Raw genomic sequence first — 18864 nt, 5'->3', positions numbered from 1 at the left:
AAAACCCTCTGAATTGAAAAAAAACAAGGAGAACAAAGGGATGAAAGAGAATAATAATGATAAGGGGTGTGTGTGTATATGTGTGTGTGTGTGTGTGTGTAAATGTAGAGATGGAAAAAATGCAGTAACATGTTAAAAATGGGGGCGTCTGAGAAAAAGGAGATGATTCTTTATATCGTTCTGACAACATTCCTATACTAAGTACTTCAAATTAAATTGAGTTTTTTAAGAGTTATTAGTATATGAAATACTCTAAAAGGGGAGGCTGCCAAAAACAGCACAAATTAAAACTAAGGTGTTTAAAACAGGTGTTTTTGTTTAAAACAAAAAAATCAGTCTAATGCCCAACCTTCATGACTCCTAGCAAAGGCCGTATGCCTATGGTAAAATGTGAAGCAACAAAAGGCAAACTACAGTGAAACCAGCTTTCACTCCATCTGATACTAACAGTCCAGGACAATGTTTCAATAAAGAAGAAAGAAAATAAATATACTTATACATATTTATAAGATAAATATTTTTCTTCTTACCTGTTCTTTTATTCTCTAACCCTTTCTAACCATCCTATATTTCATTCCATATAATCCTAATTTTACCCATCAATTTCCAAACTTTCCTCTCTCCAATTTAACTTGGCACACATCAAACTGTATCCCTAAAAAGACCTTGGATATTTTAAAAAACATTTTTACCTTGGGTGGGGGGTACCTGGGTGGCTTAGTCGATTAAGTGACGGGACTCTTGATTTCAGCTCAGATCAGATCTCAGGGTCTTGGGATCAAGCCTCGCCTGGGGCAGGGGAGGGGGCATCCATGCTCAGTGGGAGTCTGCTTGAGATTCTCTCTCTCTTTCTTTCTCTGCTCCCTCACCGCCCCCGCCTTTAACTCTTTAAACTAATAAACAATTTTTACTTGGAGTTGATAGGTATGATCCTAGGCACACAGGAATTTAGAATGAGGAGACAAAACAGATTTTATGTCATTAATTAACTGAAAGTCACTATACCACACCATCCTGGCTATGAGAGATTTTATTAGTAATTTCATTTAAAGACATCCTTCAGAGGAATCTAAAAGCCTAATAAAAACAAGACAGTTGCCCAACAATAAAGCCAATTCTAACCTTGCAAGGTCATATTCAATCATAAATCAGGTAGGCTCTTACCTTGGCTACCCTAAGTAACATTTCTCTTTCCTCTAAATCCTTTCTCTGCTTCTCCAATTGATCTAGCTTTTCGAGAAATTTGAGCTGTGATCTGGTATCACTAGACAGGATGTAATTTTCACTTGCCTGGAAAAAAGAAAAAAGAAAGTCTTATGATTGTCCTAGCCAACACATTCTACATTAGATCTTCTGAATCAGCTAATGACAATACCAACATACATAGGAAGCTAAATTCTCAGAATGTAATATTTATGTTTCTGATAATACAAACAACAAAAAAGAACCTTAGTCAACCTTAAAAGTTGAGAGGTAAGTAATCATTTAAATTTCAGAGCTTTCCTAGCAGGCCTCATTCAGAGGGGAAAAAAGGGAAGCCATGCAGATCCTAAAAATAGGAAGGAGAAAGCAAGAGAGTGTAACATGTACTTATAATCTAAATCTTTTTAGTTAAATTAATTATTGTCCATCTCTGCAGACCTTAGTATAATTAATTAAATCTTGCGCTTGTGAAAGACAAAACAAAAAACAAAAAATCAATCACTTCACTAAAAAAATACACCAAAGATGAAAGTTATCACTCTTGTTTCCATTGTTGGATTGGTCTAACCTTGACAAGTGAGTACATCTTCAATCAAAATGTAACATGAGATAAAATGGCAAACATTTAAAATCCTAAATCTTGTTTTGAGGATTCTTTTAAGCTATGAACTTGGGCAGAAATTATAGTCAAAGAAAGTAAGTATATAATTTATAAATGAGAGCCATAACAGAGAAATATAATTTTTCTTAATTTGCACCATAAAATGATAAAATTTATAGTTTCATTTATTCTGATATTCTAGAGTATAAGACACTATTTTCCAATCTAAATATTTTGTAATTTTCTTCATCTGATAAAACCACCTATCTCTCCTCTCTAATACACATAAGACAGTGGGGGGTGGGTGCAGTGGTGGGCAATCTTCCCAATCAGCATTTAAGACATCCTGCCATCTAGTCACCTCAGTAATTCAGACATTTAAGCTATGGGATGGAGACTGGGGGAGACTGTATAATAGGAAAGCTGAATGTTTTTAAACATCTAGTCCAACAGTCAGTGCCTGGCTTAGAAATCATAGGTATAGCACCAATTCTATCTTTGTTTTATCCCATGCTTATGGTTGATTCAATTAACTGGGACCACAAGATTTCATATGCCCAAGATTCCTTCTAAATTAAATTTTTATTATTGGTATTTAACTAGATCAAAAGAGTATTATGTAGTATAACAAACAAGGATGTATAGTGCTACTTATTTTAGATCATGTTTAATACAAAACGAATTCTCAAATGTTTTCCAAGTTAAATAATACAAGATAGAATATGGAATACATTATAGGCCAACCATGAGGCATAAACATAATAACCAGTGGTTTGTTTGTTTGTTTTTTTTTAAGATTTTATTCATTTATTTGACAGAGAGAGAGAGATCACAAGTAGGCAGAGAGGCAGGCAGAGAGAGGAAGGGAAGCAGGCTCCCTGCTGAGCAGAGAGCCCGATACGGGACTCGATCCCAGGACCCTGAGATCATGACCTGAGCCGAAGGCAGCGGCTTAACCCACTGAGCCACCCAGGCACCCCTAACCAGTGGTTTCTTAAATACTTCATCTTTACCATGTTTGTGCTCAGATACTCTGGAGATATTTTATTGACAGAATTTAATTTTAAAGGGACAACAAACACTAAATTAAAAAGGGGCACAGACTTTGTAAAATTTAACCCAATATCATCCCGGTGCTAAGACCCTTTCTCCTTCTCCCAACTTGAATACAACTGTCTCTGGCTTAATGCATCCTTCCTTTATTCTTACGGATGCTAAACAAATGAGTGCCTCTCCTAGTCCTACTGATTCCCCAACCTTATTTAAACAGTAACCCCAATCTTAAAACACTGCTTCCCATCTACCAAACTGTCTAACTGAAGTCTTTATATACCCCTAAATAGGGTGGTTTAACATTAAAAATATAAGGACTCAGGGGCGCCTGGGTGGCTCAGTGGGTTAAGCTGCTGCCTTCGGCTCAGGTCATGATCTCAGGGTCCTGGGATCAAGTCCCACATCGGGCTCTCTGCTCAGCGGAGAGCCTGCTTCCCTCTCACTCTCTCTCTGTCTGCCTCTCTGCCTACTTATGATCTCTCTCTGTCAAATAAATAAATAAAATCTTTAAAAAAAAAAAAAAAAAAAAAAAAAAATATAAGGACTCAGACAAAATGATAACAGAGCAAATCAAGCAAATCCCATCTAAAGAAAGCACTACAGCCCCTTTCAACTAGAAAACACTGAAGGGGCACCTGGGTGGCTTAGTCGGTTGAGCATTCAACTCTTGATTTCAGGTCAGGTCATGATCTTAGGGTCCTGGGATGGAGCCCCACAACAGGTTCCGTGCTCAGTGGGAAGTCTCCTTTAGGAATTCTCTCTCTCTTTATCCCTGCACCCCACAGCTTCTGCATGCGTTCTCTCTCTCTCTCAAAAATAAATAAATTTAAAGAAAAGAAAAGAAAAAGAAAAAGAAATGCTGAAGCTCCTCCATAGCCACTGGTGTGCAGAAGACTATACTATGCTTTTAATGGGAAAACACTTGGCAACAAGATCAAAAGCTTTGTATCGCATGTGCCACTTTCTATTTCTTAAGTCTGTTTATGTACTATGATTAATTAGATAATTATACACATACACATGTGAAAGATTATCAAAAGTAGATAGATGTCAAATGCAAAGAGATGGTGGAATTTTGCTTTTGATAAAAGTAAGCTCGCTTTTGTGAAATTCGTGAGCTAAAATTTCCCACACTGTACAGATAAAAATAAATCCTATCAGGGATGAACTGAAATGTAAGGACAGGGCTAAATCTGTGACACAATGATTATTATAATATCAAAGTCTACAAAATAAGTATAATTTTGAACTAGATCCAACTACAACTAAATGATTGTTACTTCTGTTAAAAGAAGAATAATAGGGGCTCCTGGGTGGCTCAGTGGATTAAGCCGCTGCCTTCGGCTCAGGTCATGATCTCAGGGTCCTGGGATCGAGCCCCGCATCGGGCTCTCTGCTCCGCGGGGAGCCTGCTTCCTCCTCTCTCTCTGCCTGCCTCTCTGCCTACTTGTGATCTCTCTCTCTGTCAAATAAATAAATAAAAATAAAATAAAATAAAATCTTAAAAAAAAAAAGAAGAAGAATGTAGCTACAAATTCAGACAGTGGCATTAACTGTATTAAGGAATGAATGTGGGGAAAGGCAGGCTGGGGAAAATCAATCAGGATAGGCAGTGTATAAGACAAAAGGTTAAGGAAGTGTTAGCTTTAAGCTAGGTGACTGAGGTTCCAGGTGGGGAAGATATTATCCATTTTGCCTAGGACAACTAAATCTTTAGAACATATGCTATTGATGTACAATAGGAGGATTCCATCTGAAAGCTGGACCAGGTGATAGAGATTTGGATGACACTTAGAACAGTAAACCCTACTTGGAAAAGTTCTATTCCATACTAAATTGTAAAGTTACATTTTATATAGAAACTGCCCATTATAAATAAAAGTGCCCTCACATATCTCTTAAAATACACAACTGAAGTGGCAATAGGGGAGAACCAGGTTTGAAAAATTTCTAAGACTTTTAAAAAGTTACAGTAAAAAGCTAAAAAGGAACAAAATTTTCCCCACACCCCAATACTGAAGGAAAACTAATTATCGAGTCAAACTAGATGATTATTATAAATTCAGGATGCTAACTGTAATCCCCAAGGTAACCACCAATAAAATATCTAGAAAAGTATACATAAGAGGAAGAAGGGGATCAAAATAGTACATAACAACAAAAATTAAACCAAAAAGGCAGTAATAATGGAAATGAGGGACCAAAAAAAAAAAAAAAAAAAACCCTACTAAGCATACAGAAAAATAGTGAAATAGCACAAGTAAGTTCTTCCTTACCAATAATCATTTTACATGTAAATGGACTAAACTTCCCAATCAAAAGGTAGAGACTAACAGAATGCATAAAAAACATGATCAATTACAAGCTGTCTATAAAAGATTCACTTTGGATGAAAGCACATGAACAGACTAGAAGTGAAAGGGTGGGGAAAAAAAATTCATGTAAATAATAACCAAAAAAAGCAGAGGTGGCTATACTAATATCAGGTAAAATAAACTTTAAGTCAAAAATTGTTAAAAGAGATAGAGATAAACAAGGGGTGCCTGGGTGGCTCAGTCAGTTGAGTGTCCGACTCTTGATCTCCACTCAGGTCATTAGCTCAGGGTCATGGGATAGGACTCTGTGGTGGGCTCTGCGCTAAATGGGGAGTCTGCTTGAGATTGTTTCTCTTCCTCCCTCTGCCTTGCCCCACCCCACTGTGACCCTCTCTTTCTCTCTAACAAATAAATAAATCTTTTTTAAAAAAGGGATAAACAAGGATTGACAAAAGAGTCAATTCATCAAGAAGATATACGTAACAGACAACACAGCCCCCAAATATATGAAGCAAACATTGACAGAACTAAAAAGAAAAATATAGTTCTACCATAACAGCTGAAGTCTTCAATACCTCCTTTTCAATAAGAATACCTACACAGAATATCAAGAAGAAAATAGAGGACTTTTTAAAAAATATATTTATTTATTTATTTATTTGACAGAGGCAGCGAGAGAGGGAACACAAGCAGGGGGAGTGGAAGAGGGAGAAGCATGCTTCTCACTGAGCGGGGAGCCTGATGTGGGACTCAATTCCAGGACCCTGGGATCATGACCTGAGCTGAAGGCAGATGCTTTACTGACTGAACCACCCAGATGCCCCAAGGACTTAACATTATAACCCAACTAGATCCACCAGACTTTTATTAACATTCCACCCAACATAGCAGAATACATGTTCTGCTCAAGTGCACATCAAACATTCTCTGAGAGACATCATACGTTAAGCCACAAAACAAACCTACAGAAATGTAAATTGATTGAATCACATAAAGAATCTCCTCTGCCCATATGGAATGAAGCTAGAAATCAACAATAAAAGAGAAACTGGAAATTTCACAAATATGTGGAAACTAAACAACATACTTTCAAAAATAATGGATGAAGGATATCTCAAAGGAAATTAGAAAATACTTAGAAGTAAATGAAAACAAAAACACAATGTACCTAAACTTATAGAATGCAGCGAAAGCAGTGCACAGAGGGAAATTGATAGCAGTAAACGCCTACATTAAAAAAGTAAGATCTCAAATCAGTAACCTACTTTATACTCAAGAGAACTAAAATAAAAAATATAAGTGGGATCATTACTACTGACCTTAGAGAAATAAAAAGGTTTGTAAGAAAATACTATAAACAATTGTATACTAACAAAATAGGACCTAGATGAAATGGACTAATTCTGAAAACAGACAAAAAGAAATAAATGATACTGTTTTTTTCCCTACAGCCTTTTCTCTTGATGACCACTTATTTTTAAGCCGGTCCTGCAAATTCTCACAAAGATTTATATAAGTGAGGACCTTAGCAACTATAAATAGTTCTTCCAAAGTTCTAAATAAAGCAGAAAGTAGAGAAAATAGAATGATTCTTCCAGGGAACTTATCAGTGATGTGGTAGCTGTTATTTCCCTGAGTTCCTTTGGGTAGGACATTGTGACAATGACCATTCTCAGAAACTCAAAACCTCATAAGGTTACCCACATACCACATTGCACAAAATCCAGCTATCAACATTTCTTGGTATGGGAGGGAAAGGTTATCTTCTTCCTTTCTCATCTCTCATTACCCAATAAATTCGCTCTCCACCAAAACCATATACAGATAAATCAAGTCCCTTCATCATGATGATGGCAAGTGATTTGGTTCATACCACTAGAGACAAGACAGGCTATCCTTCCATTTAATTTGTTTAAAAAAGCAGGCAATGACCATAATGAGCAGCACCAGCATTAGCACTCAATACAATTATTTAACTTATTAAAAGGAACAACAGTGTTAACAGAGTACAGAGCACTGAACAGAACACAGCTATCCAATATTCCATTCTAATATATTCTCCCTGCCAATCAAAAGCTGTAGGAAATGTCTCAGGCAGAACAGATGCATATCTCAATCTACACTGACACAGAAGCCTCGGATACAATATTAAATTCTGTGTTAATTTTGTCATGTAAGCCTATCTAAATCAGGCAAATTAGGAATGAAACTTTAGTCCACCAATATGAACTATGTCTCGACCATTTCCTTTAAACATATACTTAAAATATGAATCTATACCAAAATACTATCTTTAACATGACCAAGAGAAAAGAGAAGAGTTTGTACTTCTTTAACGATTTCCTTTACCTTGTAAGTTGTCATTCGATGCTGAGCAATTGTAGTCAGTTTTTCTAGAAGGCCTCGTAATCGCTCCTGTGTTGCATGGGAGATCAAGTTCACAGCATCAGAGTTAAGTTCTGTAATGTCATGCTTTTTACCTGTAGAAGCAGAGAAAATCCATTACGTGTTTTAGTAGTGGCTGATAATTGAAATAATTAGCACAGCAGGTATTCTGTTCCCCCTGGAAGTCATACCCATTATGAATAAAGGTTTGGAGATTATGATTTTCCTGGTGAAGTCACAACTTCAAAGATCTTAGACATTACATTAATAAAACCTAGCCTGAAGCCTCAGAAAATATAGACATTGTTTCACTTAGCCTCTAGAATCATTCTCCTTGCAAGGTCATTTATAGGACAAAGTTAATAAGAACACAAATCAAGTCTAGTGTTCAGGGAGGAAAATGGTAACTGCAGAAATTAGTGCTGTATTCTGTTAATTTTAGTAATTAAAAAAATAGAAAATTACATTTTGCCCTGTTTGACACTGTTAACGATTTGTGACATTTATTTCAATGAATTCAGATTGTGGGTCTCTCTTACTGCCTTGTCTACAATACATACCTACACTCCTTTTGTCCTTTACCAATCATGCTTATTTTGTACTAACTCATGTTCTGATAAATTGACCTGGTAATTAATTCTAAAATTGAAATGGGTTCAAAGCCTCATCATTTCATCCATCCATTTGAATGACTTCTCTTTTAATGTACTTCCTTCCATTAATAACCAAACTTCTATTCTTCTTTTGGCTAACTAGGAAGATTCAGGAAAACAACTTGCATCACATACCCAAAGGCAGAAGCTCATTTATAAAGCAACCTTATCAGTATTTATATAGTAATTCCTCAGTTCAGTGAAACCAACCTGTATCAACAGAGACCTAAACCTAAAGATATAGCCAATTGTGTAGTTTAATTTAAATGAGCTTTTAAGAGTGTTACTGTGTTTACTTTTAACAAATACAACAGTTTGCTTCTGCACTTTCGTCTGAAACATACTCATATACTCATCAAATTATGACTCAGTAAGCAAAAATAAGTTTTAATTAAAAGCCAACAAATCTTAAATACATTCTTTGACCTCATTCCATAATAAGTGTTAAACCTCAAAGTGTAGACTATAGGATATGAGGGCTATCTGGCTGTGACATCTGTCACACCACTGATCACCAGGGTGGATCTGACTGATCTGGCTGCCAAGGCGCAGTCCCCTTCTTCTCTCATTGTTCCTTGTGCCTCCCTTCCAATGCTGCGTGCTCCCTTGAAAAGAACGACCTTCCTAGGTAGAGGAAGGCCATTCTTTGGTCAAGGGTATGTAAGTGTTCCCCTATTAGAACCTCCAAAGCAGCTCTCAAGGTCCAAAATGCAGCTTATGGTAAACCAGACAGGATGAAAATACAAAATTATTTAGTTTCTTCTAAGTCAAACCTTCAAAATACAATTTGTTAATGTCTAGCAAGACTGAATTCATCACCAATTTTAGATTCAAGCAGGGAAAAGACACTACAAAGTCAAATCTACCCTACTACAACTATTAGCATACATAAATAGTGAAGGCCTGCTACATAAGGGACGCAATTTCAATACCATCCAATGATTAAAATCACAACTAAACATAGGGTAGTTCACCTGTCAGTTCATGCTTAAAGAAAAGAAAATGAACATTTAAAAATATGTAGTGTTTTGGAGGGAAACTTTGAAAATAATTTCATATGTATTTATAAAATAGTTTATCCTATATAGAAGAAAAATTTGTATTTTTAAAAATATTAGAAATAAACAAGGGTAAGGATTTGCAAACAATTCCAGGGTTTAGTGAACAATCAAATGTTCTAATATCTTCACTACACTGCTAATAAAGCATGACAAAGTTACTAAGTTAAAATACTGTAATAAAAATTCCCACTTTTTTTAAAAAATAAGATTTTATTTATTTATTTGACGTGGGGAGTGGCAGAGGGAGAAGGAGAGAGAGAGAGAGAGAGAGAGAGAGAGAATCTGAAGCAGACACCTTGCTGAGTGTGGAGCTCAACCGGGGCTTGATTCCACGACCCTGAAAACATGACTTGAGATTAAATCAAGGGTCAGATGCTTAACTGACTGTGCCACCCAGGTGCCCCCAAAATCCCCACTTCTAAATAAAAACACTCCAAGTCAACATAACTGATGAAAAAAGTCTAGTTGCTACTTTTAAGCTTGTTACGTGATTTTATAGAATGTCTGTGTAATTTAATTTAGGTGATTAGCAAAAAAGGAAGAATATTGGCATGTTTACTCTCCCAGCATTATTCAAGTAGAAAAATCTTCCCTCCAAAATTCTTTGGGTTAATTTATAATTTCTGTGATTAAAGAACAGTCCTGGTTCTGAGCTATTGTTTAAAGATGGAATTTTACTACAAATGAAAACATTCCTAGAAATACATAACTACACTCACTCTATAGTTTTGTTTTTTAAAAAGCTTAGGTATTTCAGAAGTAAAAAATTTTGCAATTTTCCATTTTATTAAACAACAAGTTTGTGCTCAATTATTAAGGACTGAAAATACCAAATAGTTACTCCCAGAATTCTCCTTGAAAGCAGAGGTTGGCAAACTAAATTTGATATCTTTTTGTATATAAAGTTTGATGGGAATACAGTCTGGCCTATTTGTTTAAGTATTCTCTATGGCTGCTCTTCCAATGTAATAGAGTTGATCAGTAGTGACACAAACCACATGACTCACAAAATGGCAAATATTTACTCTCTGGCCTTTCGCAGAAAAAAATTGCCCACCCCTGTCCTTAATGCCTAAATTGTTCTTTCAATGCTAAAAACTTTTGTATCATATAATCAAAGTATAAGTCAAGCTAGAAATAAAAGTTCTCGGGGGAGGGGTGGTGGTGGGAACTGATAAAGCCAAGTATTTACTTCCACTCTATGAAAGTGCTAGATCATTATATGGTTACACGATATGGTTACACGGAGTCAATACCAATAAGCTTCCCAAGGAAGCTAGTATCACAGGAAAGTATCATGCTTGTTCCAAAATTATGGAACTGGCTCCTGTACAGTACACAATACATATTCAAAGAAAAGATTGAAAGAGGGAGTAAGAGGGGCACCTGGGTAGCTCAGTGGATTAAGCCACTGCCTTCGGCTCAGGTTATGATCTCAGGGTCCTGGGATCGAGCCCCGCATCGGGCTCTCTGCTCCGCGGGGAGCCTGCTTCCTCCTCTCTCTCTGCCTGCCTCTCTGCCTACTTGTGATCTCTCTGTCAAATAAATAAATAAAATCTTTAAAAAAAAAAAAAAGAAAGAAAGAAAGAGGGAGTAAGAAAGGGAGGGAAGGACAAAGGAAAAGGAATGAGGAGGGGGGTGGGGAGAAAAGTCAAACAAGACACCAGCAAACATTTCACTATCAGCTCTTCTGAATTCCTATCCTTTTGGACTGCTTATAAATTCTCTTTTTGTCATAAAAGAAAGATAACAAAGGGGCTCCTGGGTGGCTCAGTCAGTTGAGTGTCTGACAACTGACTTTGGCTCAGGTCATGATCTTGAGCCCCACTGCTGGGCTCAGGGCAGAGTCTGCTTGAGATTCTCTCTCCCTCTCTACCCCTTACCCCACTCACACATACATACTCTCTTTCTCACGCTAGTAAATAAATCTTAAAAAAAAAAAAAAGGAAAGATAACAGATACCCAAGTTAAGTTAGAAATTTAAAAAATGGTAATTTGTATAGTACATAGCAAGAGCTCTAACATTTCTTTATTATTCTGTGAAATAGATTTAAAATATGTAATAGTAATGTATTTTGTAGGTCTTTAAAATATTATGAGTGTAAATCAGAAATCAGAAACCTTCACATTTTTGTGGTAGGGCTTCAATATAAAATATAAAAATCCTTACTGAAGTATATTCAAAAGTCACTAGTATTGACCTCCCAATTTGATATAGGTGATGAAGAAGGTACTCCAAGAAGTCCCAGGGTTAGGACACATGAAATGAGATAATTCACATGCAATAATCTCTCTCCAAACTGTCTTGGTTTTCAGTCAATGTGGGGAGAATGAATTATTTCATGTTCCTGCAAGGTTTGGTATTAAACAACAACAAAAAAGCTGTGTGGCTCCAGAACAAAACTGGAACATTCTCTCCCATTTCCTTCTATACACTGCAGCCACTTAGGAACTACTTGTGGACCTAGGGAGAAACCCAGTATTTTAATTTAGTTCTTTTACGGCAAGGATGAGTTTGAATTTCAGGGTTGAGAGAAGAAAAAAGGGACTTACTCTGTATTTCTATGTTTCACAATACTTGGCAGTTTCTAGATTTCATAAACATGAACTTGGAGTGTATGTATGTATTGGTATGCATACGTGCCAAGTCCAACCAAGAAAGGCACAGGACAGAAAAAAAAACAGTACATCATATGTACAAATTCAAAGGAGCAGAGTGGCTCAGTGGAAGCGTGGTGGGCCCCTAAGTACAAATTCACTTAAAAAGTATGTATCTTTCTCCTACTAAGAAATGTAAGTAAATGTTAACTTCTATTATCTAAACCAGAAACTACAGGATATGATTTAATTTATGTTAATAGTTTTTAAAACAAAATACTTCTTTCTGTAACACTCATGAAACATTGATTTTTTCCAGAGCCTTATTTAAGCCCAAGTTCCAGGAAAACCAACCCAGGTTATCTCTTTTGATAACACTTTCCCTAGAATAGACAATCCTCTTAAGTCAATAATCTTAAGTCCAGGGCGCCTGGGTGGCTTAGTGGGTTAAAGACTGCCTTCGGCTCAGGTCATGATTCCAGGGTCCTGGGATCAAGCCCAGCATCATGCTCTCTGCTTGGCAAGGAGCCTGCTTCCCTCTCTGTTCCCCCTCTCTGCCAGTCTCTCTGCATACTTGTGATCTCTGTCAGTTAAATAAATAAAATCTTAAAAAATAATAATAATAATCTTAAGTCTGTACTTACCAATGTCTAAAATTTTCTTTTGCAGAGCTCCGATGAAAAGAAATGGTTCATCTTTACATGACTGCACAAGTGTGCCAACCAGTTCAGAGTTTGTTGCTAAGATGCAGGCATTTTCTTCACTTAGGTTGACCCCTGCCATGGAAGTCACATCATTGATGTCATCTTCATCTCTAAGAGAAAAAAAAGACAGCTTCTTGGTGGTGGTGGTGATGGTTGGTGATGTGTATATATGAATGATTTAGGAGAGCAAAGAATTACAGATCTCTCCTTATAACTAAAGACATTATTTTACTCAATTCATCCAATCAAGAGAACTGAAGAACAGCTATCTTTCCCTGGATGCCTTTAAAAATTAATTGGTGTGTCTAACCACTAGTGTACATTTAATATCAGAGAGATGAATCAGAAGCAACTTTGTCTTCTAGTGCCCATCTCCCCATCTTTCAGTTTAGTAAATGGATACACCAACAGGGACGTGGGGGTTAAACTAAGTTACCCACAAATGCCCTGCAATGAAAGACAAAGAAACAAAAACAGACTTCTTTATTTTCAGCCAAGATGATTAAAAGCCCATCAGATTTCCCCAGTGCACTCTACTGTTCCATCAAAGATCAGGAAAAATCCACTGGTTCTGAAAGATCCGTACTCACATGAAGACCCTTGAGAAGAAGCTTTTTTGACTAGTTATTCTGAAACCAAATAGTTAAAACTAGTTTTGATTTTCTGCTTCAGACTTTTGGTGTGTTCCACCTATACCAATTGCATTCATTAAACTCACTCTCAAGCAAACGCCTGCAAAGGATCTACATATAAAATTACCACACAAACATACATGCACATGCACACACACTAACATGACATACATAAATATACATATATATATCACAGAATATGTTTGAGCTCCTTGCATTGCACCAGCAAAATTAGTTGTTTTTATCTAACAGGACTGCTAATGGCTATAGTGATAAGATCAGTATATATGTTTAAGGATAGGGAAGAAAGAAAATACAAAAATTCCCTCATAGCATCCTTATCACCATATGTAATAACAAGTATGTTACTGATAATAACTTACCTACCAATGCATAACATGATTTACACAAACATGATTATATAAAAAAAAAGATGTTGTTTCTCTTTATTGCATGAGCCAAATGGTATATCATGTGGTCTCACATCAATAGATTTAAATTATGAAACTCCCTGTGGTAATGCATTTGTGCATGAGAAAGGGAAATAAATTGTAATTGTCAAGCACTCAAAAAATTAAGGTCTCTGGTGTTCCACTTTAAAAAGCAACACATTAGGGGTGAAAGAGAAAGAGTCCACACTCAAACATATATAAGAGATTTAAAAAAAAAAAAACCCAAGTAAAAGAAAGAGCTAGACACAGCAGTTAGGAAGTGAAGAGATAGAACAATGGTGTTATAATCTGAAGAATGGATTTAAATGTCTACGTTTAAAAGGTATGTCTTTATGAAGGGGAAAAATTTTTAAATTTAGTATCTCAAACTACCAAATAAAACATGCAATACAAAGAAAGTATACCAAAATGGTTGGACTCCACCATATCAAATGTCACAGAGGTACTGTCAGAAGAATGGATGCTGAAAATGGCTATAAGAATCATTCTGCCACCTATGTAAATAAAGTATTTCCAGAAACATCTAAACGATGTAAATATCTGGGGCACCTGGGTGGCTCAGTTGATTAGCAAACTGCCTTCAGCTCAGGACATGATGCTGGAGTCTTGGGATCGAGTTCTGCATCAGGCTCCCTGGGGAGTCTGTTTCTCCCTCTGACCCTCCCTCCATCTTGTGCTCTCTCTCTCTCATTCTCTCTCTCTCTCAAATGAATAAATAAAATCTTTAAAAATAAACAAACGAACAAACAAACCCATGTAAACATCTAGAGCGTAAGAATGGTAAAAACCGTAAACCCAGAGATGGACCAAGATCCAAATTTTAAAAAAAAAAGGTCCTACAAAAAAATTTTTTTACAGATTTTTTTTTTAAATTTGACAGACAGAGATCACAAGTAGGCAGAGAGGCAGGCAGAGAGAGGGGGTGGGAAGCAGACTCCCTGCTGAGCAGAGAGCCTGATGTGAGGTTCAATCTCAGGACCCTGGGATCATGACCTGAGCCGAAGGCAGAGTCTTTAACCCACTGAGCCACCCAGGTGCCCTAGTAAAAAATATTTTTAATAAAACTTATCTCATGGGCTCCTGGTGAGCTGAGCTGGTAGAGCATGTGACTCTTGATCTTGGGGTTGTGAGCTGGAGCCCCATGTTGGGGGCAGAGATTACTTTAAAAAACAAAAACAAAAAACAAAAAACAACCCCCACCATGTGTCAACAGAATGAAAAGAAAAGCCACAGACAAGGAGAAAATACTTGCAAAAGATGTCAGATAAAGGACTGTTACCCAAAATATATAAAGAACTCTTAAAACTTGAAAGAAAACAAATAAACCAATTAAAAAAATGGGCCAAATACCTAATAGAGGCCTCACCAAAGAAAATATACAGATGGCAAATAAGCATATGAAAAGATGCTCCACATCCCTGTCATCAGAGAAATGCAAATTAAAATTAGATACCACTATACATCTATTAGAAAGGCCAAAATCCTAAACAATGACAACATCAAATGCTGACGAAGATGTGGAGCAACAGGAACTCTCATTCACTGCTGATAGTAATGCAAAATGGTACAGCCACCTTGGAAGACAATCTGGCAGTTTATTATAGAACTAAACATACTTTTACTGTACAGTCCAGCAATCACATTCCTTGGTACTTACTCAAAGGAGTTAGAAATTTATATCCACACAAAAACTTATACATGGATATTTAGAGTAGTTTCAGAGATAACTGACAAAATTTGGAAATAGCCAAGATGTTTCGCAGTAGCTGAGTGTATAAATATACTGTGGTACATCCAGACAATGGAGCATTATTAAGGACTAAAAAGAAATGAGATGTCACAATATGAAAAGACACAGAGGGGAACTTAAATGCAAATTATTAAGTGAAAGAAGCAATTTGAAAAGGCTACATACTGTATGTTTCCAACTACATGACGTTTCTGAAAAGGCAAACTATGGAGGCAGAACACAGAGAATTTTTATAGCAGTGGAACTACTCAGTATGATACTATGATGTTGCATACACATCATTATACATTTGGGCTTTTTGAAGACTAATTTATTTATTTGAGAGAGAGGAATAAGGGGGAGGGGCAGAGAGGGAGAGGGAGAGGGCAAGCAGGTTCCCCGCTGAGTGTGGAGCCCAAAGTAGGACTCAATCTCAAGACCCTGAGATCATGACCTTAGTTGAAACCAAGAATTAGATGCTTAACTGACTGAGCCACATAGGTGTCCCTCACTATACATTTGTTAAAACCCATAAAACGTACTGCACCCATAGAAAACTGTAAACTATAGGCTTTGGGAGTTAATGACTTGTCAGTGCAGGTTTGTCAACTATAACAAATGGATAACTATGGTAGGTAATGCTGATAATGAGGGAGGCTATGCATATGTGGGATTAGGGGGAATTCTCGATCTTCCAATCAATGTTGCTGTAAACTTAATCTGCTTTAATAAACAAAAGCCATCAAAAAGAAAAAAAGGTTTACTACACATTAATGGTATCAATGAAGAGCTAGTTCATTACAAAACAGAAACCCAAGCAGTTACTTAACTCTTTAGGATTCAAATTTTTCCTTTAAAAAATGAGTAACTTAGACTGGTACTTTCTAAAGTCCCTCTTAGCCACTTAAAAGAATGAGGCAGCTCTCTTTGACCTGATACAAAACAACTGCCAAGGTGTACTATGAAGTGGAGAAAAAAAAATGAGGTAAAAGGACTGCCCCTTGGGGGAAAAAAGAAGATATATATACAAATACATATGAGCATAACATATCTCTGGAAAGATACATGAGAAAAAGGGAAGTGGGGATAAGAAAGACTTATTTTAGACCACAGAATATATACTCTTTTCTACCCCTTTATGTTGTACTATATACATGATTACCCAATCAAAATGATTAGTGATATTTTAAAAATAGTAAATAAATATTTAGGAAAACTGGAAATAGAAAATATGATGAAATTTAGACATATAACCCCAATATACCCTTGAAAAGAAAATCAGGGAGCACCTGGGTGGCTCAGTGGGTTAAGCCTCTGCCTTCGGCTCAGGTCATGATCTCAGGGTCCTGGGATCGAGCCCTGCATGGGGCTCTCTGCTCAGCAGGGAGCCTGCTTCCTCCTCTCTCTCTCTGCCTGCCTCTCTGCCTACTTGTGATCTGTCTGTCAAGTAAATAAAATCTTTTTAAAAAAAAGGAAAAAATCAGAATTGTTGAAGAGATCAAAACATGGCCTTTACACACATGCATACAACACTGAATGTTTAGAATCTCAAATGTCATGGGCCCTATAAACTGCGAATTGTTTCCATAGGAGAGTTCCTGCATAACTCCTGTTGAGATCTCACACACAGGCTGGAGAGACCAGTACCAAGCACATGTACTACCAGCACTTAGCACAGTACCAGAATTGAACAGAATTCACCAATGAGGAGACAGTCCCATATTTTTAAGAATCTCCTTGCACCTCCTCTCTGAAATGAGTAAGTAGCTAACTGCTCAGTAAGATTTGTTCTTGCCTGCCTTTCCTCCCACTTGGCCCCAAGATGAACACAGCTCCCTCTAGTACAGCTGTCAGTTGCTATGGTTACAGTGGGCAGCAGGAATAGAGGAAGATCCCCACTGAGGGAAGAGGAAAAGGTGCCACAATAAATAGCACCCAAGCCATTTAAAACTTCCTCTAAGAAAGGAGGCAGACTGAAGGAAAGAAAAGTCATCACAGTGTAGTAGCATCATTACCAATAAGGCTAAGATAGGTCAGACAGTATTAAAGGCATTGACGTTGAAGCATAGTTGTGATTCTAGTTTGGTTTTAATTCCAAAGGAGAAGAAAATGAGAGTCCCCAAACTGTATCTTCAAGTCTTCTGGTCTAATGCAGTGTCTTTTGATGAAGATACTATGCAAAACAATTTGTTTTGTTTCAAAAGATATACAATAAGGTCATTCATTTTTTCAAAAGATTTTATTTATTTATTTGACAGAGACAGAATGAGTGCATAAGCAAGGTCAGCATGAGAGGGAGAAGCAGCTTCACTGCTGAGCAGGGAGCCCCATGCAGGACTTGATCCCAGAGGCTGGGATCTGACTTGAGCTGAAAGACGCTTAACCAACTGAGCTACTCAGGCGCCCACAAAAAGGAGATTTAATAGTATGTTAGTATAAAAACCTTTCCAATTCAAGATTCTGTGAGGTGTAATAAGTTACTGTGTAAAAATTAAAGGACTACCCAATTATCGTTAATGTCTTACATTTTGGCTTCTAAAAATGACCTAATTCTTTAGCTTTTGATACAGTTGTTCACTGCTTAAGCCTGACTTCTTAAATCTGTTCTATCATCTTAAGATCTGAATAGCCCCAGACTGATTCTTCTAAAGTATCATATTATTTTTCTGTTCAAAAACCTCTCATGTTCCCAAGAACTTAACTTGATATTCAACGTCTTCCAGGTAATAACCCCTAACTTAGCACTCTTCCCTCCTATTACTCACTATCATAAAGCTCCTACTGATTCTGGCCTTTGTTCAGGCCATTCCCCACTTATGGTTCATATCTTCAAACTCCTGCTTTTAGCATCTTTTAGCTGTTAAAGCTTTAGCTATTCCCCAGTCCTATTTCAATTGCCTAGTTTAGAAATGCTGGTTTAACCTGAGGGTTTTGAAGGGGCGGGGGTGGGAGGTTGGGGGAACCAGGTGGTGGGTAATAGGGAGGGCACGTATTGCATGGAGCACTGGGTGTTGTGCAAAAACAATGAATACTGTTACGCTGAAAAAATAAATTAATTTAAAAAAAAAAGAAATGCTGGTTTAATTTGCTTTTATACTTTTGTCTTTGTGCATTTTTTAAACTTTGTTTTTATATTTTTAAAGCATTTGTCCAATTGCTACAACTTTTCAACTTCTGAGAGCACACTGCATCTGTTATGGTAGGTTTTACGTGGTCTTCCATTCTAAACATCAGTGTGTTTCTCTTAAATGCCAATTAGACTTATTTTATTGATTATGCTCAATAAATATATTAAATATAATAAAGATTATATTATCTTCATTGCCTATTATTCCCAGCAGAAATGGTAAATAGTTGAAGAATGTCCCTGTGTTCAGAACAGGTGCTATTTATGTTACAATGTACTGAGAAGTAGAACAGTGGGTAAAAATGGTAAGTCAAACTATAGCACAATTCTGACTGCTAGTTATTATCTATG

The 18864-nt window shown here is 36.8% G+C and overlaps 1 protein-coding gene across 3 annotated transcripts in view; it reads right to left on the bottom strand.

The window, feature by feature from the left end:
- Positions 1-18864, bottom strand: part of TAF4B (TATA-box binding protein associated factor 4b) — a 128235-nt gene that overhangs the window by 48291 nt on the left and 61080 nt on the right. For 2 of the 3 annotated variants that reach the window (XM_046024072.1, XM_046024073.1), the window contains 3 exons: positions 12514-12683; positions 7522-7652; positions 1165-1290 (listed from right to left, as the gene is read on the bottom strand). In XM_046024072.1, the coding sequence (XP_045880028.1) occupies positions 1165-1290; positions 7522-7652; positions 12514-12683 (427 nt within the window). The remainder of the gene's footprint in view (positions 1-1164; positions 1291-7521; positions 7653-12513; positions 12684-18864) is intronic. The other variant, XM_046024074.1, reaches the window with a different exon arrangement.

This window comes from Meles meles, chromosome 12 (genome assembly GCF_922984935.1).
Source record: "Meles meles chromosome 12, mMelMel3.1 paternal haplotype, whole genome shotgun sequence".
Taxonomy (NCBI): Eukaryota; Metazoa; Chordata; class Mammalia; order Carnivora; family Mustelidae; genus Meles; species Meles meles.
This window is presented reverse-complemented; position numbering and strand designations above follow the sequence as displayed.